At 43.1% G+C, this 25,963-nt stretch overlaps 1 protein-coding gene across 2 annotated transcripts in view; it reads left to right on the top strand.

Moving 5' to 3' along the window:
• The window catches only part of ctnnd2a (catenin (cadherin-associated protein), delta 2a), a 218,632-nt gene extending 198,032 nt beyond the window's left edge, over positions 1 to 20,600 (top strand). Inside the window, exons 20-25 of one of the 2 annotated variants that reach the window (XM_084033107.1) lie at positions 1,413 to 1,659; positions 3,402 to 3,486; positions 11,920 to 12,046; positions 16,364 to 16,495; positions 17,055 to 17,131; positions 17,871 to 20,600. In XM_084033107.1, the coding sequence (XP_083889233.1) occupies positions 1,413 to 1,659; positions 3,402 to 3,486; positions 11,920 to 12,046; positions 16,364 to 16,495; positions 17,055 to 17,131; positions 17,871 to 18,290 (1,088 nt within the window). In that variant the 3' untranslated portion in view covers positions 18,291 to 20,600. The remainder of the gene's footprint in view (positions 1 to 1,412; positions 1,660 to 3,401; positions 3,487 to 11,919; positions 12,047 to 16,363; positions 16,496 to 17,054; positions 17,132 to 17,870) is intronic. The other variant, XM_084033108.1, reaches the window with a different exon arrangement.
• The last annotated feature ends 5,363 nt before the right edge of the window (positions 20,601 to 25,963 follow it).

The following is a 25,963-nucleotide window of genomic DNA, read 5'->3' as shown; positions in this document are numbered from 1 at the left end:
AGACAGTGGAATCAACACTTACTATAGCACATCCGCTTTTGTATCCACTTAATCTGATCCAGCGCTTCCGTGGAGGACTTGCACTTGTCACATTTCGTTGGAGACGGTGACTCACGAGAAGCAGCTCTTCAGCGTTGTGTTCACACGCAAACAACCCGTGCCCCTCGCACCGTTTTAAACGGCACGATTTGTCACATGAAAACAGCGACGGCAGACTGATTAATTCATGTGGAGATACTCAGTTGATTGAAGTGTCCCTTTTTAATATGCATCAGGGTAAGAGGGCCCGTCCTAGTGAGTGGATTTTGTTGGTTCATTATGCATTAATCACCTCTGCATCCAAATTGATGCTTCTTTGCCCAGAACGTGACCTGAGGGTTTCGTCCCGGGGGCGGCGGCTCAAGATCATTTCAAGTGTAATTGACAGACGGTCGACGGTCAAGGCATTTCTTACCTCTCGAGTGCTGCTCGTGTTTGATTCATCTGAACTCATCACTTCAGTCAGGACAATCTCCCGTTTTCTTCTCATCTCTTTGATTCCTCACCTATTTGCTGATGTCTCCTATATCGGCCCCTGTCCTCAGCCGTCTTCATGAGCCCACTCTCTTAGGGGACTCTCTCACGGCAAGTCCAATCAGAAATACTGCAAGAACTAACATGCTATCTTACTAAGTGGGAGAGTTCAGGGTACGTGGAGATGTTTTTGTTCTCAGCTTCCACCATTTCCTCCTTAAATCCATAGGCCTACTCGCACCACTTTGTCTTAAAGTTCTCTTCACTCCAAATGCTATTGCTTCCATCTGCTCCACCCTCTCACTAGCTTCCTATGTGACAGCCTCTCCTGCACTTCTTAATTACTCCCACTCTCTGCTGCTTCGATCTCTCCAACGAGCGCCATTCTGTGAATGTCAATTCTTTTTTTTTCTCTTTCATATTCTTCATATGCCAGCCTTTTCACTAAAATACCACAAGTCGGCCCATTTATTGGATTCTCAGCATGTCTGCATTAGTGTGTGGGAATCAGAGGATTTGCAGCGTGCCCCCTCAAACTAATGGAGTTATCCAAACTCACTCTGGACGAGCTGGACGAGACTTTTGCTTTTAAAATTAGGAAAAGGGCCATTTTAATTATCTGTCATAGAGGTGTTGTAGTATTTGTTAAGGACAGTGTTGTTCTTGTCTAACTCCCCACGCATTTAGTTTTTTTGCTGTTTTCATAAATCTTATTTTTAACTTGTCAAAGCTCATTTGAGTCTCTATGTGTGTCTCCACTATTGTTCACATAAAACATCCAGGGGAGATTTTTCAGAACAACTTTACAAATTGGCTACGGTAGGATGAACAGAGAATACAAATTTGACCAATGTTTTTTTTTTTCCCTCCCTTTCCTTCATTTCCTCCACACACACCAGGTAAATATGCCATGAGAGATTTGATCCATCGATTACCAGGCAGCAGCAGCAGCAACAACAACGCCACCAGCAGTGGGACCACCGGGAGCACAGGCCCCCCCAGCAAGGCCATGTCAGACGATACGGTCACTGCCATCTGCTGTGCGCTGCACGAAGTCATCACCAAGAACATGGAGAACGCCAAAGCCCTGCGTGACGCCGGTGGCATAGAAAAACTCATCGGCATCGCCCGCAGCAAAGGAGACAAGTAGGCCAAACACACAACTGGGTCTGACTTGTGTGATAGCTTTAACATTAGAAAAACGAGACATTTGTCAACAATGAAGATAAAGGTTTATATGTCTGCATTATATAACATTTTAAAAAATAGTAGAAATATCTTGCACCATTTCTCCACCGTTAATATAACCAAAATACCTTACAGCACAATGAGTGGCTGAATTCTTCAAGGGGCTGTAACACATTGTTAGCGGCATGCTACTGAGCTGCAGCAGCACCACATCTACTTGAAATGCATTTGCAGGAGTTCCAGATGGGGTGCAGCACAAATCCTTAAATGATGCTCTTAAAACCTGAGGATAATGATATATTGTAACAGTTTAAGGAAAAGTGTGCCGTATGTATTTATGGCCACCGCACAGATTTACCTGCACTGCTGTTGAGCATAATGATGATGTGTGCTTAGAGGGCTTCCGGATTTAAACAGGAATCATTTTCTGCTCAGGTGAAGAATACTTTTAAACGTAAAGCAAAGAGAAGGGTACTGAGTGCTACACTGTACCTCCGCATTTATTTGAAAAGGAAGCACCTTAATGATTGCTGCTTCTTTCCTGCTCAAGGACAACTGGCCCTGAATGACTCGAGATTCAATCCTAAAAAGAAAAGTACAGCAACAAAACATTCTCATTTTTGTAACGTGCACCGCTTGTCAAGGTATCATTCAGCTCCCCCCGTACTGTCAGTAGTGACCAGTGCTTTAGTGTGGCCACGCATCCATCATTCATAACGACACCTGCATCAAGCAAGATGCATCAGGAATATAACTCCTGTCACCATGGGAGATCCAGCAGGGCGTTCTGCCTAGCTACGGTGGCAACTAGCAGGTCATGAGGTTGCATCGACACCAGAGTGTTATCAGACGGAGGTCAAACGTTCATCTATTGTTAAGGGGCGAGAATAAGGGAAGGCTATTTAGGGAAGTGTGCTCAAGGGCACAATTACAGAGAGGGATGAGGTGCTGGAAGAAACCTTCATAAGAGCAAATTTCACAGTGAGCGTGGTTAGCTGCTAATGGCCCACACGTCTTCATTTTCACGGGATAGGTGCACTGAGGATAAACGCTCCTTATCGGCAGTGCCATGCTACCTTCACATAATTACACCCATTCAGATTAGGAAAATACCTGTTATAGCGCCACCATAGACAGTCACTTTGTACTTGTTTGAAACAGGAGGACAAATACAATAAACTGAAAAAGAGAATAATATATTGGTGTATGCCATATATGTTTAAAACGGTCAATGCAAAATGCACCCATGATTTTTCAAATGTTGCATCCCTCTATGTATTGCTTCAGTCAGTAAAACCACCTCGCCATCCCCCCGTATTTCAGTCTTGGAGACACTTTCTGTTCTTTTTAAGGGGGAAAAATGAAACCTCTTTTCAGGTGGACTTTTGTTAATTTTGGTGGACAAATGGAAAATGAGCGTCCCTTCCCCTCCGTAGCTGTAAGAAGGGCTGGGCTTCTGAACTCACTCCTAGAGTCATTTTTCAGCTAAGTGGCAGGGATGGGACCATTAGCAAGGCAGAGAGGGTCATTTTAAACTCATCTGGAAACTCTCAGTTTGCATGCGAAGAAAATCATTCTCCGCTGAAACGAGGAATGGCCCTCTTACTCTTAGAGCCATCACAGGTGCCACTGGCCTGCACACATCTTGTGAATTGGGTCCAGGAGATATAACTGTCTCTCTTTCCTCTATCTATCTTTAGACACTCAGCAAAGGTGGTGAAGGCAGCCTCTCAGGTCCTCAGCAGTATGTGGCAGTACAGAGACCTGCGTTCCCTCTACAAGAAGGTAGGTTTCAAGCCATGGACTTCATTCTTCTCACACTGTTTTTCTCCCATTACCATGATTATCAAATTTCTGGTCAGTACTAAAACATTATTTGTTGCATACCAGACACCACTTTCAAGGATTTTCACCTATTGTCATAAACATACAGCAACTCCAAGGTAACATTAAGGGTAATTAACGGTCAAGGATGGCTACTGCCTGAAGTTAGACTGACAATAGATGGAGAATTAATGTGACATCCATCTCTGCAATCATCATATTTCACAATGGATGAATCATAATATGGTGCGTTGAGGATTAACCAATGTTTTACGCTGTTAGGCTATCCCGGGAATATTAAATCAAACGTTGTAATGATTTTAACATAAACCTATTTTTTTTCTAAAACAACGAAATCCATCTTCACATTATCAGGCATCTTGTCAGAAGAATAATGCTGTCGTGAAATTGAGACCAACCCATTCATTAATTAGTGCTTTGAAAATCTCCTCTGAGTAGGGTTAGATATGATATTGAGGCATTGATTGCCGTGTGAATAAATCGCAAGAAGAGTTACAGAGAGTCTGGATGTCTGGATACACCTTTGTTTTGAAGGAGCGAGAAAAGCAACGTGCTTTGGCAAGAAAGAGCGAGATGTAAAATTGGCCGGGAGCAGCACTCCTGCTAATTATATGAGGTTTATGACAGGTTTTTACTATAAACGGCAAATTGGCCTTGGACCGTATCTGAGGATGAACTCTGTAAGGACGAGGGGCTTTCACCTCACTGCTGAAACTCCTGAATGAAGCAATTAAAAAACACACCTGATACACCGTTTAAATGATCATTTATTCACATCTGAATGGTAAGCTGCATTTTTTTTGCTGACAGTTTTGGTTCCAACTCTATGTCCTCGGATGTGCAGAGGAAACCTCACTGGATGAATTATATCTTGTGTATGTAATGTGATGTTCATAAAATCTAAACTAGGAGACAAAATACAATGAAACTATCATTTGAATCTGTGATTTATTAAGATGTGTTTTAACTTTGAATTCCTGCATTTGGCATCACTGGAAAAAAATGCTCCACCTAGCAAGGTGATATAAATGTAAAGTTTGTCATTACATTAACGAAATAGATATCCCTAAAAACAACCTCAGTATTATCATATTAATTCAGCAGACTAGCCGTGGTGGTCTGTGTGGTTTATGGCACCTTGTAGGTGTGTCTTCATAAATACTGAGTGAGTGTGTGTGTGTGTGTGTGTGTGTGTGTGTGTGTGTGTGTGTCTGTGTGTGTGTCTGTGTGTGTGTGTGTGTGTGTGTGTGTGTGTGTGTGTGTGTGTGTGTGTGTGTGTGTGTGTGCGTGCACACATGCTCGTGTGTGCTTTGGCCCTGAGGTCAGTCATCACCACCTCCAACTAAAGAATAATGGAGTTCTGCTGGGCACCATCACAATTGAGCAACGGTGTTTACTGAGGCCGGTGGATCAATAACGGTGTGTTAGTCTCTAGCGCATTGTTTTTGGTTTGGTTTCAATGTACACACACACACACACACACACACACACACACACACACACAGAGCTGACATCGATGCTAATGGTTTTATTTAGCCCATGATGAAGGGGATGAATGGTGATAAGGCTGCTGGTTACCAGGAAACGCTGTCCTCATTAAAACAGTAGCTAACTTGTAGCTCAGGAAGAATGGCACAAACAAGCGAAAAGGTGAGGAAAAACCAAATCAGGTGCAGAGAAATGATGAGTGGTTTGTGTGTGCTGCTCCTGCTCCCACTCGGACACATTCATCCATCTCGCTCTCTCTCTCTCTCTCTCTCTCTCTCTCTCTCTCTCTCTCTCTCTCTCTCTCTCTCTCTCTCTCTCTCCTCCAAACACACAAACACCGTTGGAAGCAACTTTCTCCTCCTCCGGTCCTTTTGTTTCTTTTCCAATGACAAATAGATGCAACTTGAAGAAAGCGAGTGGCAGATGTGTCTGTCCCTTTCACGTTGGCAGTAATGAGTGTTGATGAGTTGCCTGCCAAGGTTATCTGCCATTCGGAGCACCAAAACTTTTCCAAGTGTATTCAACAAGTTGAATACACTTCACACGGTGTCCTCGGCTTTGAATTTGTCCTTTTCATCACTGTGTGGAGAGGAAACGAAGCATGAAGCTGAGATATTGATTCATTTGAGATGCGTGTTTGTGTGAACAATTGAATGTACACATGTATTGTCTAACGCTGTACAATGCAGCAGCCCTGTGACTGTTGACACCATTATGACGCTCACAATGAACAGTTGTATTCCACTACCTTCTGAAGCCCTACTATGTGAAAGTGTAGCATTTATATAGTGAAGTGTCCATTGTATCCAAGATTTAGCGTTTAATGTGAAATCTTTGTTGGAAAACATTCAACAGAACACCAAGAGAGATTAATTAAGGACACCCACTCACTGCAGCAGGTCATTTTCATATTTTCTTATTTTCCTTGAAATAATAAACTGTTTCCTACTTTAATTGCAAGCACCTCCACTTCACTTTTCACCGACGTCATCAAGCCTGAAGTGTGAGCTGTCGTTCAAATGGAACAAAATTGGTTTAGGTGTAAATGCATTAGAAACGATCTGCATTTGACCCAGAATGTAACCCAGTGACTGCGTTGCGTGATGATTTTGAGGCGAGCTCCCTGTCCGAGTCCAGGACTTCTGACTGTTGCCGCAGCGACTTCAGGACAGGCTGCCCCACGGCATTAGGGTATCCTCGCCTCACCCTGACAACTGTGTCCCTCTCTTCATTCGTCATCCTCTCATCGCCAGTATTACACTGAACAGTATCCCCATGTGGCCCCTTGGAGCCTCATCTGCTTCACACTTCTCTAATCATTGCCACTGGATAGTGGATTACACTCGACTGGATGGCAGAGCACTCCAGTGATCAGACACGAAGGACATTGACTTTACACAGCAACCAGATCCGACATAGGTTCATCCATTTATTTTTAGACCATTTATGTGTTTGTTGTTGGTGGGGTTTACCCCACCCATCTCTGCCTCAAGAGGCCTTTTTCTTCCAGACAATGATTTAATAAAGAGCGATATTAAAGGGAAAAAAACAACTTGCTTATGATTGATGGCCGCACATTTTGAAACAACTAAATTCATTTCACATCCGTCTCCCTTGATCTGATATGATATAAACGTTGATTCAGTGGGGACAAAGTAGAAAGATTAATGAAAGACGAGACTAATCCACAGCAAAAAAATGCATCTATCATCCCTAAATTGAAACCAGATATCATCTGCAGTCTGTCGTAACCCCCCCCTTCATCCACCTGTACTTCTTCATAATCTTTGAATGATCAAGATCGTGCTGCAGTTAAAATGTTGCTGTTAACCAGACAACTTATATTAAATGCAGCACAAACAAGTTCAATTCTCCAACACACTTTTTTGACACTAAGCCTTTTGGTTAGTCAAAATGACTGTGTTGTGCTATAAACAGTCACTCTAAAAATGACTTTTAAAGGCTGATGGACACCATACCTTGCTGTTTACTTCTGAAATTGCATGCACACACTCACGTCTAATTTTATAACTGTGGAAATTGTTGCGTTAGAGGATCCACACTTTTGACTTTATCACCCAAGTCCAGAGTTCGCAAATAAGTGACTTAACTGCTCGTATCCCGGCATGACGTATTAGGTCACGGGTGTTAGGTGCAGCAAAAATCCTGTTAGCCTCCAATCCAAACATGGATTAGCATACAATTTAGATGAGAGTGGAGTTGGATGTCTCTGCAAAATGTTTGCGAGCAAAAAAAAGCAGAGGAGAAGAAAGAGTGGCAAAAGAGGAGAAAGAGTGAAGTGAGGGGGGGAAAGTGAGGTGAATCCTTGAAAATGTTGCAGTTTGAAAATGAGCATGTTTGAGTCTGTATGTGCATGTGTGTGTGTGTGTGTGTGTGTGTGTGTGTGTGTGTGTGTGTGTGTGTGTGGTTTTGGAAAGAGTCGAGAAAAAAAGTGTTGGGTCAATAATGAGTCAGTTTGGGCTGTGCTGGGAAATAGTTGTTTGCTTTGAAGTGTTGAAGTAATGAGAGCATTCTGAAACATACTTTCCAAATGTGTAGAACTTATGGGCATGGGTACACGTGCATGCGTGTTTCTGTGTGCGGGAGTGTGTGTGTGTGTGTGTGTGTCTTTGAAACTGTGTGTTTTTGTCAAACTGCAGTAAGAAGAGTTAATCACTTCCTACAGCAGTGCCATGGGAGAAGTCTAGGCTGAGAGAGAGGAGGAAAGAGAAGAGAATTACAACAGAATGGGGCTGGGCTGCCCAGCAGTTCTTGAACACACTAAACCGAAAAGCTGAGGCCCCATAAATAAACAGTAACTCGGTATGAAAATAGCATCTGAGATGACTTGAAAGATCAGTGATGCAGCAGTCATTAATAAACCAAAGCCAAAATCTGTTTGTGGCAACACTAGCACTGACTTCAGGATGAATCATTTATAATAGTCTCCAGAGTGCAGTAAAACTCTACTTTTACCAGAGTTTATTTGGATTATTTGACAGGATGCGTCCTCATTCTGCATGTGTGTGTGTGTGTGTGTGTGTGTGTGTTTCATCTACAGTTCCTGGGAGGGAAGCCACAGGTCATCTTTTAAGTAAACAACAAATGTGCAGCACTGTTCAACAGGGGATTTCTAGAGAAACAAGGGCTTGGAACATGGTCACTTTGTAAATAAGCCTACACTTAATAGGACCAGGAAGACCAACTTCTCCGTCTCGCTTACACAAACATATGCTCTCTCTCTCTCTCGCTCACCCAAATGAGGTAAACACTGAACTTCATACTGTACATTCACACGTTTAGACTTTGTCATATCCCTGTTGACTGTGTAATTTCATTTGGGCTGCCGTGCCTCCTCTCCTGATAAATGATCTCGCTTAAGGACTTAATCAGACGCACTCTCTCCCTCGCACACACACACACACACACACACACGCACACATATCATTCCTCATATGGCACCCATACATCACACATGCATCACACAAATCACAAAAGCAGATACACACACGTATGACAGATGGGGTTCAGGGTCACAGAGATGCTGTGTTTGTCACACGTGTGACAGATTTACAATATGGCGCGGGGATGTGGTAATTCAGTGTGTGGGCGTGTTTGTGCGATGTGAGTGAGTGAGATGTTTGTGCGTGATGCGTACCCGGGAGGTCACTGATTGCACACCCTGATCCCTCCGCAGGATCATCGTTGCTGTAAAATAAAATGAATATATTTGAAAGCAAAGTGCGACCTAATTTGTTACAGATGAAGCTGGTAAGGTAAAGTATGACCATCTGTATAATTGGACATACTGTCCATATAGTCTATCATTAAAAACGTATAGATATTAGCATTTTTTTAAACACGCAGTGCTTTCAAATATGTGTTGCTAAAATGAAACCATGAGATGCTTTTCGTCTAGAGGCGGTTAAAATGAATCCACCATCCAGTGGCGTACAGCATAAACAGGAAAAGTCAGCGAGAAAGAGATGAGAGTTTGAAAAACCTCGGTAGACATCAAACCAACCTCAGGCCTCTGAAGCTGCTTCTGTGTTCCGCCTGGTTTCCCTCTGATGTTCACCTGTATTAGACAGACAGAGTCAGAGAGAGAGAGAGAGAGGAGATGGGGGGGTGTTGTGATAGCTTTTGCTCAGTGTAGAGGCAAACAACCATATTTTATGAAGACCGACACTCTTACAGTAGGCTATCCTGTGCCATTTGCAACAAACCCAACAGTAGCAGAAAGGTCAACTCCTAAATCAGCGGAACCCCCGGCAACCGAAATAAAGAACGCAAAGGTCAGAGGCGCGTTATTCCAGGGAGGATAGATGGATCATGTGTGAGTGAAGGCCTCGCTACTGTAAATCTGAAAATCTGAGTGTGAAATGAGTGAGAGAGAGAGAAACGGATTGAAGGGCAGGAAAAATGACGGCGTTCAGTGGTGGCTGGGGCCCAGAGTGGAGCCACCACTCATCATGTGTAACCTTTTACAATTTTTGCCATAATTGCTGTCTGGCATGAGTGCCCACCACACGCTCACACACACACACACACACACACACACACACACCTCATTTGTTGGGGCTATAATCGCTTTTTACCTCGCAGTGCCACGACCTTCAAATAACCATCCATTGATGGTGAGAGCAACAGGCAGAATGGTTGCCTAGCAACCCATACTCATTTTTTTCTACGAGTTAGAGAGAGAAACAGGAGGTTTGGAAAGAGGAGGGGAAAACAGAGAGAGCAGGTAATGGAGCTGGATGATGGATAAGGCGACATGGTCTCAGCTTACAATATAAGGTTCCCCAGTACTGCACCCTATATGGTGCAAAATGATGGAAAGAAAAACTAGACGGTGTCATGGTCCGAGGGGTTCTGGGTTGAAGCTTGTTCCCTGTTTTATTTTGAAAGTTAATCTTCTTTGTCTTTTCCCCACCTGTTTTCTGAGACACCTGTGTTTCATAGTTAGTTAATCCCTTGCGTATGAGTCTATGTGCTTCCCTTGTTTGTCTCTGTAGGAGATTACAAGTGTGATATGTATGGCTGTGGCAGCCACTTTAATATTTATTTATATATTATCTTTTATATTATCCACTATGCATTCTTCATGATATTTCTTGCAAATCCAATTATTGTTTATTTAAAGCATTCATGTTCATTGCCATAAGGACCCCCGTGGATCATTCCTGGACCCCTTTTTTTGGGCCACACGTATCGACGGCAGACTGCACACATCACTCTGCAAAATTCATCCATCATTCAATATTCAGTGTCTGTGTTCATTTGAGCGGCGTGACAGTTTGACAGTGTCCAACTGCACAGCGGCCCGGCGGTCCATAAGGAGGTTACAGGGTTTATAATGAGATTTATAATGGGAGGGGGAGGAGATAGAGAATGTTAAATACATGAAGCAGGAAGGAAGGAAGGAAGGACGGAAGGAAGGAAGGAGGCATGGCGGAGACTTGAAGTGAGCTACCTTTGAACTACGGTGTGTCAGAGGATCCAGATTTCTATTAGTGCCAGGAAAGAGGAGTCAGGGGAGGATGTGGGACTGTGCTCGGTCCAGCCTACTTCTCTCTTCCTCTGGCTGCCTCTGCATCTGTGCCTTTCCTTCTCGTTACTGCTCTCCTCCTTGCTATCTTTACTCTCCTGTCATTACTCTCCTTCCTCCTCCTCCTCCTCCTTCTCCTCATTCTCATTACTTTCTGTCATCTTTTGTCTTTCTCAGGTTCTACCCTGTCCGCCCCCCCCTCCTTCTGCCTCATCTCCTCCATCTCTAGTCATCTCCTCCTCTTCCCCTCCGTCTCCTCCTCTCCAGCCTAACTGTACTGGAGTGATTCACCTCTCCCATGCACTTGTGGTCACCAGGGCCCAACCGGTTTTCCCACTGCTTAGCCGAGGCCCCGCAGGCAGTAAACCTATGGAGCGACGGAATGTCGGCATTAGCTTTTATCGCATGTTTTGCTTTCAGAGGTACCCAATTATCTTAATGCTAAATTGAATTTGGTTCCAGCTCACTGCTTGTTGTTGACTCTCATAATCCATTTTTATGAAAGGGGATTTGCTCCAATCACTGCTGAACTAATATGGATTGATTTGGCAGTAATTATGCTTGTGGAGTTGTTAGTTGTATTTTTTCAGCAAGGACAGTGGGTTATTCACTATGCTCCGGTTTGATGCGAGTGTGTTGATTTGTGGTGTGTGGACGGGTGCATGTGTGGGTGTTTGTCAGTGTCCTTCAGTGTACATTTTGGACTGAAAACTCAATGTTTAAAAGACATGTTTATGTTGCTGTGAAATATGTGAAAAATTGCACGTTGACTTTCACACACACCTGCCTTTTTGTAACAGGCAACCAGGACAAACATTTTCCTCCATTTAAAAGTCCTTTCTGATTCATTGGCTCCAATTAGTTCATATAGTTGTGTGAGTGTACCTCTAGCTCTACAAATACAGTTCTGTGATTCATCAGTACTGAATCAGTTGCTGTACTACTTCCTATACTGCACACTTACCAAACTGCCTCTGTCCTTGAGATATTTCGTTTTGTCCATTAGAAGTTACAAACACGGTGTTTCAAAGGAGAACATTGGTGAATGATTTTACATGAATAGTTTAAAGAAATATACTTTACTGAAATGTCTAGATTGAATCTTTATCTCACCTTATAGAGAGTTGAGATGATTGATTAAGTCCAGAGGTCACAGATGCTTACAGATAAGTGTGAAATATTTAAAAGGCAAGTCCGTAGACCCCTGTGTACACATCTTTGTATAATCGGCAATCATTTCTACTGTAAAAAAAAAAAAAAGCTTCACCAACTGAATATTGGATTATGTGTTTGTGCAGTTACTTCAGATTTGTTTGTGTGTGTTTGCTTTGCAGGATGGTTACTCCCAGTATCACTTCGTGGGCTCTGCTTCAACGATAGAGAGAGACAGACAGAGGCCCTACTCCTCCTCACGAACTCCCTCCGTCTCCCCCGTCAGGACGTCCCCAAATAACCGCTCTGGTGAGGAACATATGACACTTACAATACAGACATTATGTATGCGTGTCTTCTTCTTCTTCTTCTTCTTCTTGAATCCATACTTTCTTAACAACCAGTTTCAGTTGAAGACTTTCCCACTCCTAAAGACATTTAAATTTCAAAATTTGGGCTAGTGTTAATCTCATCTGACCAGAAAGCTGGCTCAGAAAGTCCACTGGGGTCTTGAGAAGTTCAGGTGGAAAAGTTGGTTAAAAGGAGACAGAGACGTAGTGGACTGGCATGACCCTGAAAACGAGTAGAAAATGAGACCAGAGCTCATTCTACTTCAACAGAAACATAGTAGTAGTATTTAATCCTTTAATGCATGTAAGAGTTCTCGCTACGACTCTGGGTCTAGAAGTTTGAGCCAACAGGCAATTACTTTAAATAATTAAATCAAAATGTAGCAATTCATATTTCATGTTAAAATTGTAGAGAAATGTAAAACCAACAACTTGTGGTTTTACATTCCACTAAATGGGACTGTGCAGTGACTTCCTGCAGTGCTGTGTTGTCACCATGAAGCAGACGTTTTGATCTTTGGACAGAGCTAGCTAGCTATCTCCCCGTTTCCACTCTTTATGCTCAGTTTAGCTAATCACCTGTTGATTCTTGCTTAATATAGAAAATACATTTCTATCATTCCCACCTAACTCTAAGAGAATAAGCTTATTTCCCTAAATATTGAACTATTACTGTAAATAGTAAGATGATTAATTCGATAGGACAGAATGTTCAAATTCAATTTAAGGTTGTATTTCATTCAAAATTTGGTTCAGTTATGAATTCTTGTTCTCGTATTACTCATGTGAGGGAATTCATTTAGTCCAGCAGAAGGTGCCTTGCATATGACCAACTGCACATATGTGCACATGCATGTGGGACATGAGTGCAACCAGGAACAGGTCACACATGGATTCTAATCACCTATGATTTAGACGTTAGCATCAACATTTAGGCTACAAGGCCATCGGACTTAACATCACAGCTAAACAGCTGATAGCGTTACTGCTCTAAAGTATGATTATCAATAGCCTTTAGCTTGAGCCCATTGGCCTTCATGCTTAGCAAAGGGTGCATTAGCATTAGCTGTTAGCATCAGTAGTTGAAGAGCCTTTAGCTGTGCTTTCTCCACACTGGGCTTAGCAAGCTGATGAGGCAGAAAAGTACTTTTCCTTCCTCTCGGCTTAGAGAGGTCTTCAAGGACCCAGCTAAGGGAGAGAGAGAGAGGGAAACCGAGGGAGCGAGGGAGGGCAGGAAAAAGGGTGTACTTGTGTGTGTCAGCAAGACAGAGAAAGAGGGAGGGAGATAAACAGAGAGAGAGATAAAGAGAGAAGGCAACGAGTCAAGAAGAATTAGGGATTGAGGGAGGGTTAATGCAGTGACGAGGAAGTGAAGGATGAGGATTTGACTTTGGCTAGCGACATTGAAAATAAGTGGGTTTTGCGACCATAGTGCGTGAAGAAATTTGTGGATGTCTGTAGTATATTGGAGGAGGTGGAAGGAAATTGGAAATGGCCCGAAATGACTCCCATCTTCTCTTCTGTTCCTCCCCATTCGGCACTTCCCCTTTGCCTTTTCCAGCCTTCCACCCATTCTCACTCGCCCGTTTCATTCTTCTCCTCCTCCTCCTCCTCCTCCTCTTTGCAGTAATCCTACTTTCTTCTCACCTCTCCCTCTGATCTCTCACTCCTTACAGGCTGCCTCAATGCGCACACACACACATTCTCCCTCATACACACACACCCACGTGCATCAGTATCTCCTCTCTGCATACGCTCCAGACTGCAATCCGGCCCCTTAGAGATGGATCAAAGCAGAAGGAGTAATGATGACATGCAGGCATACTGGGAGAGGAGGAGTGAAATAGTTTGAGTGAGGAGAGTGGTAAAACTGTGAAAGAGAGGAGTAGGGGAGATTGCAGGCTTCGAGGATAACAGAGAGACAGTGAGAAACAAAGGGAGAGAGAGAGACCTTTGCATTTATCATGGCCCCCACAGGGTCTTGCTGAGTCATGTGCTTATCTCTCAGCCTCTCGTATCCAGCAGCTACAAGCCAGGTCCCTATGGTAACCGTAACCAGTAGTGATGGTACTGTCTCTGGGGTTGTCTGTGACAGGTTTGAGCGTCCACCTTAATGGAATCTACTCCATAGGTGCTGAAGTGTCAAAAATCTATAAAAGTCTGTAGCTCATTTCTACCCCTGCTTTACTAAATTTAAGTTACGATAACAAAGTAGTCAATAATCACGTGACTGCCTTTCTTTAAAGATATTTGTGCATGTGCATAATGTCTGATGCAGAAAAAGTTGGGGGGCCGATAAAGGATCACAATGTTATCTTTCTATTAATGAAAAACACTGAAGAGTTGGATTTAAAAAGTTAGTTCTTTCATACTTCCATAGATAAAGTGAGATTCCAAGGCAAAAAGTCTCTTTACACACATAAGTGTTTTGCCCCGCTGTTATCAGGGTGTAGAAGAGCAGTCAAAGAACAAAGGCCCTTTTATTCAGATTTTTGGTATGCCTTTATCTTTTTTTTGTCCAGAAATGTTTCTCCATGCACAACTAAAAGTGGCTATCTCCATTCACTGTGTTGTTGGGTGTTCTCACACACACACACACACACACACACACACACACACACACACACACACACACACACACACACACACACACACACACACACGCACACACACACACACGCACACACACACACACATTGAGTAGTGATCCAAATGTTTCTCTCCGCTCGTGTCCCACAATCCTCTGCACTTCTCAAAGTTAGGTTAATGGGTCCAGAGAGCTAATGTTTAGAATGTTCTTCACTTCTGAGAGTATAGATTAAATATACTGCATATATATTTTTTTTTTTTTTTTTTTTTTTTTTTACTGTATGTACATACAGTATAGCTACAGGAAGGTAGGCAGGATTCTAGCAGTTCAATGTGTCAAGATAACAGGGACTGAGTAAGCACTTTAACTACAAGGGGATGCTCTCTCCTCGCCTGTGCACGTATGGTTACACACATCCACAGTGTGTGTGGTGATGCATTCATGTGTGTAAACCCATCTGAAGGTTTGAAAGAGTGACAGACATTGGAAAAACGTGTGAGGTTATGAAGACTTAAAATAGATTTGAAATGTCAATAGGATGCCCTTTGAGAAGAATTCAGCCATCCAGCTCAGCCGTACTGTAAATCTTATAGTACAGTTGTGAAAAACAGCCGCACCAATAGGATTTCACAGGCCAACTGCACACACATCAATGGAGATCGCATCAAGGCGAGTCAGCAAACCAGCGGAGGAATCAGAATCAATAGCTAAACAAGAAATAACAAAGAAACCAAGCATAAACATCAACAATTCCACAATCACAATGGTTCGTGTGAAAAAAATTACAACATTTTTATAAATAAATAGAGTAAAATATCAGCCAGTTTTAGTGGGTCAAGGGTCACAGTCACTGTGACCTCAGAAACGCTGATTAGAATTTGCCGGTCAAAGGTCACTGTGATCTCAACAACACATTTGTAGCCACAAGGAAATAATTGGTATGCTAATTATGACAATTTCACACAACAGTCTGATAGGATAACATGATGACGTGATGACATTTTGACATGGATGTAAACTGGTTGGCAGTAGCATAAAAACACAAGGTGGTATTTCTATCTTTTTGATACCTTGCTGCTGCCTGAGTTCGCCATCTTTTCCAGCATATGGGGTTTCGTTGACAGTCTCAATTTCAATTCAATTTTTATTCATACTGTCACATCGCAACAGAGGTTATCTCAGGACACTTTACACACCAACCAGGACATAAAAAATAGGCTTTGTGTGGTAGTATGATATCCAGTGTTTCAGATCTTTAGATTAAAAACACAAAGAAAGAAAGCAGAATACATTGTCTGAATTGAGAAAGCATGTACCAGACCGAAATTTGATATTCAAATATTGTGTCCAGAAACTAGTGTGTGTGTGTGTGTGTGTGTGTGTGTGTGTGTGTGTGTGTGTGTGTGTGTGTGTGTGTGTGTGTGTGTGTGTGTGTGTGTGTGTGTGTGTGTGTGTGCGTGTGTGTGTGTTTGTGTGTGAATTCCCAGAAGTCCTTTAACATGCTGGAGGTGACCCTTGATGCTGACAAGTTAAATGATGAATAATGACTGTGCACCTTGAAAGGCCGACACACACACACACACACACACACACACACACATTGTGAGGTACATGCTGTTCAGGGTTTATTGCTCATTATTTTGTGTGCGTGTGTGTGTGTGTGTGTGTGTGTGTGTGTGTGTGTAGCGAGCGCTCCAGCCTCCCCCAGAGAGATGATGAGTCTGAAGGAACGTAAGATGGACTACGATTCCACGGCAACCAACGCTGGTTTCCATAGCAACAAAGGAGAGCACACATCCCGTAAAGATGGCATGGCAGGTGCGTGTGTGTAATGGAGATACATAGAAGAATTAAATTATTCTACTTTATCCTCTTCTTTATCTTTCTTTCTCTACTTTTTCCATTCCCTTTGTCTCCCCTTATCTGCTTTTCTTTTGACCTCACACTATTTTTCTTCTCTCGCTCATTCACTTTGATTTTTCTTCATCTTTGCCAGTCTTTCTTTCCAGTACCTCTGTCTCTGCTTTCTCTCTATCTCTCCCCTCTCTATGTGTCTTTCTCTTGCTCTCTCTCTCTTCCATTGTTTCTCTTTCTATCTATTGGTCTAATTTCTATTCTTTCATCCTCTATTCATTTGTCTTTCTCAAACGTTCTCATGGGGTCTTGGGGGCCAGGCTAATTGCCAGGGTTTGGGACAAACTGCAGAGATGCCCAAGATTTGGGCTCTTATTAGCAGACTTTTTAAGACAATTGTGGAGTTTCCCACGATTTTTGTTGGTCTTTGAATTATTGTTAGATTATATTAGCAATAGCAGTGAAGTTATCTTTCACATAAAGTGTGGTCTTTCTAATGTCTTTCTATCTGTCATCCATCCAGTTCAAGTATCCTGTGGAACATCTACATTGTTCAGAAACTCTTACCTGACCGCCAGTGATGACATCAAGCAAAACCAGGTGAGCAATGGGAGTCTATAAATGTAAGACACACTTGCATGCCTATATGTGCACACAGTCACAGCAGGTTTTAGCAGTATATACGTGTTGTCAGGGCTCTCATAAATTGGCATATGCTGTCATGACAAGGTGGTTATTAGGAGAGATGGCAGCAGGATGGAAGAGGTGTACACACACACACACACTCACACATAAAGTGTCTCCCTGTGATAAGAGACACAGTAGTACAGCGTACGATGGAGACACGCCCTCAGCTCAGGAAGCAGCTTCATCACTGCAACCTGAAACCAGGTCCAGCTGCCAATTACAATCATTACCGCGGTTGATTGGGCTAATTATTTGCCTCTGTTTAATGACTGCATGATACTCGGCTGGTGAAGAGGGAGGGGTAACAGAAAACAGCATAGCCTTTGACTAGAAATAGATTTTTATCATATGTATTAAACACAAAGTGACTGTATTCTTTGATAGGATAGAAACTTTGGTTAAACTACATGCATGCACACAACTAGCCAGAGACTTACAGTGTCCGAGGTGAATTGTCTCCTTCAATATCTGCATGTAATAGAGAATTCACAGCATGGGTCTTTTTACCGGTACTGCCTGCCTTTCTCACTCTCTACCTGCCACTGTCCTCTCCTCTCCATCTCTCCACCTTTTATCCCCCCTTCCCGATGACTCTCCGTTCTTGCTTGCTTCACCAAACCCCCACCAACCACTTCCACTGCTCCCCCACCAGATTCCGGCCCAGCCCTGCGTCATGCCCCCCCAGCCACAGCTGGATAGCCCGTCAGCAGCCGTGCTAAAAGACTACGACCCCTACCCTCCCCCTCCTTCCTTCCCCCAGCCTCAGCCACCGCAGCCTCCACCTCACAGCCAGAGTCGGAGTTTCAATGAGGTCTACTACGAGGACCAGGGACCTCCACCAGCTCCATCCCAACCACAGCCGCAGGTCCAGGCACAAGCCCAGCCTCAGGCCCAACCCCAGCAGCCTCCAAGCACCACCGGACCACCGCGAGACCCGCGGGAGGACCTGCGCATGCATCTGGGCCTCAAATCCACCGGCAACTACGTAGACTTCTACTCAGCCTCTCGGCCGTACAGTGAACTGAACTACGAGACCAGCCACTACCCGGCCTCGCCTGACTCCTGGGTCTAGTTAGACTATGATGATGGGGGAGGGGGGGCAAGAGAGGGTCTGTGAGTTTGTGTGTGAAAGGGATTATTTTTGCAAGCAATCAACAGCAGATTAACACAAAATGACAGCAAGTGGCATGTTGAAGCAGGATCTTGTGGGGTGGGGGGAGGGGGGGGGGGGCGTGGAGACAGCGCTAGATAAGATTAAGAAATGAAGTCAGGTTGAGTGACAAAGAGACACTGTGCATGTGCATGCGGACATTTTCAGGCCTTTTTTTTCAGACCTCTTTATTTCTTCAAAGTCAGCTCCATTGCAGCTGTGAGTGGATAAAATGGGGAGCAGGTATGCAGAAGAGTGTTTGAAAGGGTGGAAGTGGAGTGGGCGGGAGGATATAGAAAGAGAGAAAATGATCAAGTGGAGGGAGTACGAAGCGGAGAGAGATGGGATCAAGAAATAATGGGGAACGGATGAGGGTGAGCTCTTACTCTGTAGGAGCAGGAAGTGGCCTGACCTTTTGTTGAAGACAGAGAGGATGAGAGGAGAGACAAAGACGGCATGAGGGTTTCTTGAGGAGGTCAGGAGGAATAAAAGCACAGAAAAAGATGAAATCACATCAGGCACAAGGAAAGAAGTGGATGTGTACCATTTCACCCAAGTGACAAACGTAGCACTACTTTATTTCCTCTCCTGTTTTTCCATTGCGATGGCCTTGACGTCTACGGGGGCTTCGGAATTTGTTTTCAAGGAATGTCATCTTCAATAGACTTCTTTTTGTCAACATTCTTTTACGGCGTTTTTTTATTTGTACTTTTCTAAATTTTCACTTTCACATATGCATTTTTATTTTCTCTCTGTACAGTTCAAAGGTGATATAGTGTGTATATTACACATGTTTTTGATGGGGCCCACTTGTGTAAATGTGATGTTTTTTTTTTTCTCCCATGACTGACTTACTGACTTAAACAACAAAAGCAACAAAAAATAAGTGAAGTGCGAACACATGAAGCAGAAAAGACAGACATTATTATGATTGTCGATGGACAACTTTACTTTGCCCTTTTCCAAGACGGAGAGGAAACCCCTGCAGTGTTCGTGTTTTTCTCTCTCCATTAAACGAATTTCATTGTGGACATGCTCCAACGTCGAGAGCGTTTCAAGGCTGCCAGAGCGTCTGATTAGTCGAGCGGCGTCGCTCCTGAGTCCCTGTCAACAAAAGTGCTTTTTCACTGCCTAAAGAATACATGTGTATGTTTAAAGCACACTCTCTGTTTTTGGAAAGGGTTGTCTTTTCCTTTTTTGGCGGAGCTGATATGTTTGACCATGTCAACTTTCAGTGGTTACTCATCATCACTTGTGCATAAAAACTGGTCCATCTGACGAGAGCCAGCATGAAAACTGTACATTTCAATGTACAGTAGAGATAGAGAGAGAAAGAGAGAGACATGACAGTGTGCCAAACTTTGACACCTCATGGACCAGTCCGAAAGGACATTTAAAGGGACATTCTGTCGAAGTTTACAGACGATGTATGGATGACTCCCTCTGCTGTTTGTAACTTTTATTTTCTTGTGTTATTATCAGGTGAAGCCGTACTTATTGCTGGGGATCATGGGTAACATCTCCCTCCCATAGATGTACAGACCTGCCTCTCTGTGTTGGCTGAGCATGTGTGGGCGTGCGTGTGTGGGGACATGTGTGTGCGTTTGTGTACGTGTGCACGTATGTGACAGAGTGTGTGGCCCGTGTGCGCGTACACATCGACTTGAGCGAGCGTATCTATGCATGCATGTGTGTAGTAGTGTGTGTGTGTGTGTGTGTGTGTGTGTGCCTCTGTTGCGTGTATGTGCGTGTGCGTTCCTGTATAAATCAATGTCAAAACAAGGCATTCCTACTGACAGTTTGTCCAGTTTTACAACATGAAAAACCAAGATTAAAATCACTAGAATGAATTGTTGATATAGAATGACAAATCTATGAATATATAAATATAAATATAAATATATATATATAATTTTTATGTGCAGATGTCAGTGTCACTAAATGCAACAAATGTTCGCAGAGAAAAAAAATAATAATGTGGTGTACAACAGGACTCTTGTTCACTTGACCTAAATGTGAAAGCTGCTGATCGGGCCCCCACCCCTCCAATCAAGACAAAAGAGAAATCCCACCTGAAGATGCTCAGGCTCGGGTGCGAGTTGTGTGTTATTGTGTGTCCATGCTTCTTAGATGACCCTGCTGAGAGAGGACCGTACCGTACTTGAACACGAGGAAAAATAAAACGACTCTTTGCAATCAAACAATATGGTCTCCAGTACTGTTGATCATTTTAACCGTTTTAGACGGGGGTGTCCAGTTCTTTCCTGAATTAGCAACTGTCAGACGTTTTCTTCACATGTACGTATTAAGTGTTTTTCTCACAAGGAGAAATGAATCATGGTGATGGTGTCGGTTACTCTGACACACTTTGATGTGTTGTTTTATGTGCTTGTTCTTTCAGTCTGTCTTTTTGTTCAAAAGGGCTTCAGGTGGCTTTGAAGAGTTAATAGCGTGATACCAGAACATTTCCCTTCCCACAGCTTTGCTTAGACTTCTGAGTCGGACTTGAAAAAGCAGTAAAAAAAAAGAAAAACTGGAAAAAGTAATAAAAGGTAAAAAAGTTCTTTACTTATCCCATTAGGTCAAACCAAGTAATGCTTTCGGAATACGACTACATGTTTTTAGAACATAGTACTGTGAATATATGTTGAAAACAAAGGGACAGTGAACAATAACATGGATGTCTGTATCATATGAAGCAACCATACGGTAACCATATAAAAACAACAAAGTGTCCAAACATTGACTCAAAATAACACCTTATAATGTGATCCAGTCGATGAGAATGCCCCTAAAAGTTTGATGTTGAGTTTACTGTTACAGCCTGCAAAACAGCTGTTCATGTCTTCTTTGGCGCTGGAGAAGCTTTCTATCTGGCCATTTAACTAGGGAAACCCTAATGAAAGAAGCTATCAAGTTGCATTATGGGAAGTGTAGAATCCAGGATGTTATATATTATATAACTTCTTATAAAGGACGCTGCTCTTGGGATTTTTCTTACATGTGAAAATGTCTCTCTTATTCAGTCCACAGTTGAGATGGAGCATATCCAATAATACTTCCACATGTATCTTTTACACCTACATACAGTACTACTGTGTGTTGTGCTACATCAGATATGAACAGTGTCAATAAATGCAGGCACTTTATACACATGCAATTTACCAATGGTGTTCCCCCTGGCTGACAAGTAACATTATTAACATTAACACTGAAACGCGTGTGGGAACATGTTAGATTATGCTTTGGATCCCTATTCACACTTCTGCTGATAATAACCGCTTTCTGGCGCCGTACGGTTAATGGATTTACCTTAAACAGCATAGCAGTGATAAACAGGTATAAACACGACAGGGGGCTTGATATTTGACTGTGATGTTGCCTCGGAGATATGTCTTTAGAGTGGTATTAAAAGTATAATAGAGATAGAGATGTAAAGCCAATTCTAGGGCTCCTACATCCACCCGCCTGTATTATCACATTAATGACAGCGGACAGACATCAAAGATGCAGTAATGGAATTTTGCATTTTTTCACCAATCACTTTCTTTCCCCCTTCTTAAGTCGCCCCCTCTCTGACTTTGATCCCATTCATCCAGATAGCATATCCTGAGATTGAACTGAACTTATTAAGTGAATGATGCTGAGCTGCAGGTAGAAGCATTTGTTACAATCCATTGGAGTTCACGTCTCCCCGTCCTCTCTCCCTCCCTTCCTCGTCTTTGATGGTGTCTAGGTAAGGTCTGTGAAATGTAGTGTTGGGTAATAACGCCATTGCGTTGATTATTAGCTTTCACAATAGAGCCAAGCCTCTTCTGTCTGCAGCACAGTCCCATAGTGGAAGGCTGGTACAACTTAATGTGGCATGAAAATCTAAATCCTCAATGTTCCTGCGTACAGCCTCTCTAGAAACTGCCCTGTTCCATCCTGCAGATGCCTCCAGCCGTCACTGATTCACTCCTTCTATCCCTGCTTTCTCAGAGTGGCCCTGACTGTTCAGCCATCAAACACCTCAGGCTGGATTCAAAGGTGCGTGCATGTGAGATGTAGGGGAGAGAGGAGACAGAGATGTAGTGGGGGGAGCAGGTGGAGGATCTGGGATATGTATACTTGGAGGATGTGAGCGTGAAATCAATTTGTGTTTAAGAAGAAGTGAGGCTCCATGGAGCAACGGCGTGCCACAGATAGACCTTGAGAAATTAATGCTCTCATCTGAAAGGGAAGGGTGGTGCCTGAAGGAGAACCAAGGTGAAAGTAGGCAGAGTAGGATGGACGAGGGAGAGGAAGATGAAAAGGTAGGAAAAGAAGACACGGGGAAGCATGCGGAGGCTTTTTTAAATGATGAGAAGAAACTTCAGGCGTCAGTAGATGTCAAGGTCTCAGATTCAACATCTTGGATAAATAAATGAGAACACTTTTGGCTTAGTTTATTGAGTTCTGAAAAAAGAAATGATGAAGAAAATGAGAAATGCTCCAGAAAGCATTGTGTCTCCCTAAATTAATCTAGAAATGATTCTATTTTTCATTAGTTTAGAGGAGTGTGTCAAATGGGCTTGCAACAGCTGGCAGTTGAAATTAGGGCGTGTCAGGGATAAGCTACAGTTGAAATCATGTGGTTCTAAAGCTGCTGCTTGTTGCAGGACAGGTTACAGTGGAGAAAACAACTGCCGAACTACTGTTTGTGGATCCTCAAATTGTGGATTTTTAATACACCAATTAAAGCGGACTGATTGATACGTTTTTCTTTTTTACAGCATTATATTTTCACTAAGAAAGGCATGTGTGGTTAGATGGAAAGGTTGAGGTTAAAGTGTGATATAGGGTCTGCTGAGCTTTGCCTCTTTATGTAGTTGACTGAGAAGTTGCACCAGCAGGTTGGGAGAAAGATAGACTGTGATAATGGAGGCAAAATTACAGAGGATGAAGTAGAGCGATGATTGAAGAGATAACATATACAGGAGGGGAAGGCATAAAAGCAGGCTTTTGCAGGCAAACTCCACATCAGTACAGTAGTCCATGTACCTCTCATTTCTCATTTCCCCTGCTGTCATAAATTCTGCTGCATTTACCAGCTAAGCAACAGAAGGGGGGGAAATAATATGTCAGGGAGCCTCCCCACAGCGCGATGTTCACTGCTGTTTGACATGGGTGTTGTCATGGTCCATTTACACCTGTGGGAAGTGGCAGGATGTTTCAATTTGAGCCTTACCAAGGATTCTTTCACACTATGCTAAGACGGCGCTGATTACTGCAGCTGAAGATAGCCTCAGAAAATCAGCAGCTCAGTGGGAATAACAAATCTGATGAAATTATCGTAGCTTTGAGCTACAGATTAGTGCACCGAGAGGTCAGACGTAATGTGTAGTGGGGTAATATGGGGTTGATTCAATTTTGTGACTTAAATTTTTTTTTATTTTATTTAATTATATAGAAGATTGCTTTATGGACCAATTAATTGAGACTATTTGTTTTGATTGCCTGCATATGCCTTCAGGGATGGACAATCATTCACGCTCACATTCGCTCCTCACACCAATTTAGTCACCAGTGAGCCTTAACTCCATGTATTTGGACTATGAGCAGAAAGTAATATAGAAAATAAGTATTGTAGATTGTTGTTTACTGTGAAGGCGTATATTGCTGTATGTTTGTAGACCAGCAAACCGCAAAAGTCAAAAAATGTGCTAAAACTTGCAAACACGCTATAATATAACATGGTTATGGTCCATTTAGGAGTAGTCATAAGAGAAAATAAGAAAAGTCTCAATATTTTGTTCAGATTTGAACAAGACACGACAGAACTCTGCTGTGTTCGTGGTTCTGAGATGAGATGAGTGGAGCTTTTAGCTCAAAGTTAACATCAGCATGCAAACAAGCAGTGATGATGCTAATGTGTGACTGTGTACAAAGTACAAAGTTAACCATGGTCATTCTTTTGGGGATTTGGATGATATTACCATACAGCGAGGCTAAAACTCAGCAGGTAGAGTAGAATTTCCAAAGGCTTTGTGAACAACTCCTAACCATGAAGAGATAAAGAAAGCAGGTGGGATTTTATTTTTTGTGTTTTTACTTCATTAACACGGCAGCCCTGAATTCGATCCAGCAGAACAAAGCACAAGTGGGACACCGTTCATTATGCCGAACAGACTCCATCAATAACACCAAAACCATACAGAGGTGAGTATTTTGTTCTTCTGCCTCTGTGCTGCCATTAATGTGACGGCTACCTGGGGTGCACCCTGTCTGCTGGAAGACTGCCCGCACAGTAAGTGTCTGACTTTTCTAAGTGCTCGGGAGAAAAATCACCTCTAGATTTACCGTTTCCTTGCTGAAGCCAGCCTCCTTGTGGGGGGAGAACTAGAGCAGAGGGAGTAAACCTGGTGATCAATAAGGCATTGCAATATCGCCGATCAATCTGCTTATTGCACCACTGCTTCACTCTTTCCTCTCCTCACTGTCCACCCTGTTTCACTTTGAATAAGATTGACACAGACACATGCAACTAAGTATTCACTCATATGGATGGATCTCTGTCACGTGCACACACACACACACACACACACACCATAAGGCACCCTGTCAGGTATTGAATAGTCAATGCTGCAGAGAAGAAGCCTTGATTATTCATGTGTGATAATTCTGCTGCAGAGGACCCAGCTGGGTCCCGCAGAGCTTCGTCAGTGTGTGTGTGTCTGTGTGTGTGTGTGTGTACGTGTGATAGAGAGACACAAACAGAGCGCATGTATATGTATGTGTCATAGGCATGATTGTGTGTGTGTGTGTGTGTGTGTGTGTGTGTGTGTGTGTGTGTGAGAGAGTGTGAACAAATGTGTGTGTCTGTGTGTGTACACATCTGTCAGTTTAAGCAAATTCACTCACCTGTGACGTCCTCATTCTGTCTCTCTGTAAGCCGTCATTGAGAGCGCTCCCCTCAAAGGCCCAGGCAGCACACACGCACACACACACACACACACACACACACACACACACACACGCACACACACATGCACACACATCCATATCAGCCATGGGCAGGTGTTGAGATCACTGACTTCTGAAGAGGATTTCACCTATGGCAGTTTGAATGTGTGCCGTGTATTTTCACCCTGAGTAATGAACGCTCTCCCTCTCTCTCTGTCTCGCATATACATCAGAGAAAGAGGGAGAGAAAGGCGAGGAACAGAAAAAATGGTGGAGGAAGAGTGACACAAAAAAGGAAGAGTGAGGAAAAAAAAGCACTGGATGTGGGACTCTGTATCTTTTGCTTTTGGAGTTGTGCCGTTTCTATCAGTGACTCTTCAGTTTTTCTGGGACATCATAGACCGAGCTTTGTTGGAGTGACAGCGATGATGAATCCTGCAGGACACAAACTCCCACGTACACAACTGGAGATGCTTCTCTGGTAGTCAATCTGCATTCTTCCATCTAGTGGCCACAAATGCACATGCACTCACATGCATGCATTCATGCATGCAGTGACAGGCAGAACCACACAAGCACATCCACACAGGTGACAGATGGGTTGCGCTAAGGCATGCTGATCATGACATCAAAATGAATGACATACGATTGTGATAGCTATGACACAAAGC

The sequence above is a fragment of the Eutrigla gurnardus genome (genome assembly GCF_963514095.1).
Source record: "Eutrigla gurnardus genome assembly, chromosome: 18".
In the NCBI taxonomy this organism is placed as follows: Eukaryota; Metazoa; Chordata; class Actinopteri; order Perciformes; family Triglidae; genus Eutrigla; species Eutrigla gurnardus.
This window is presented reverse-complemented; position numbering and strand designations above follow the sequence as displayed.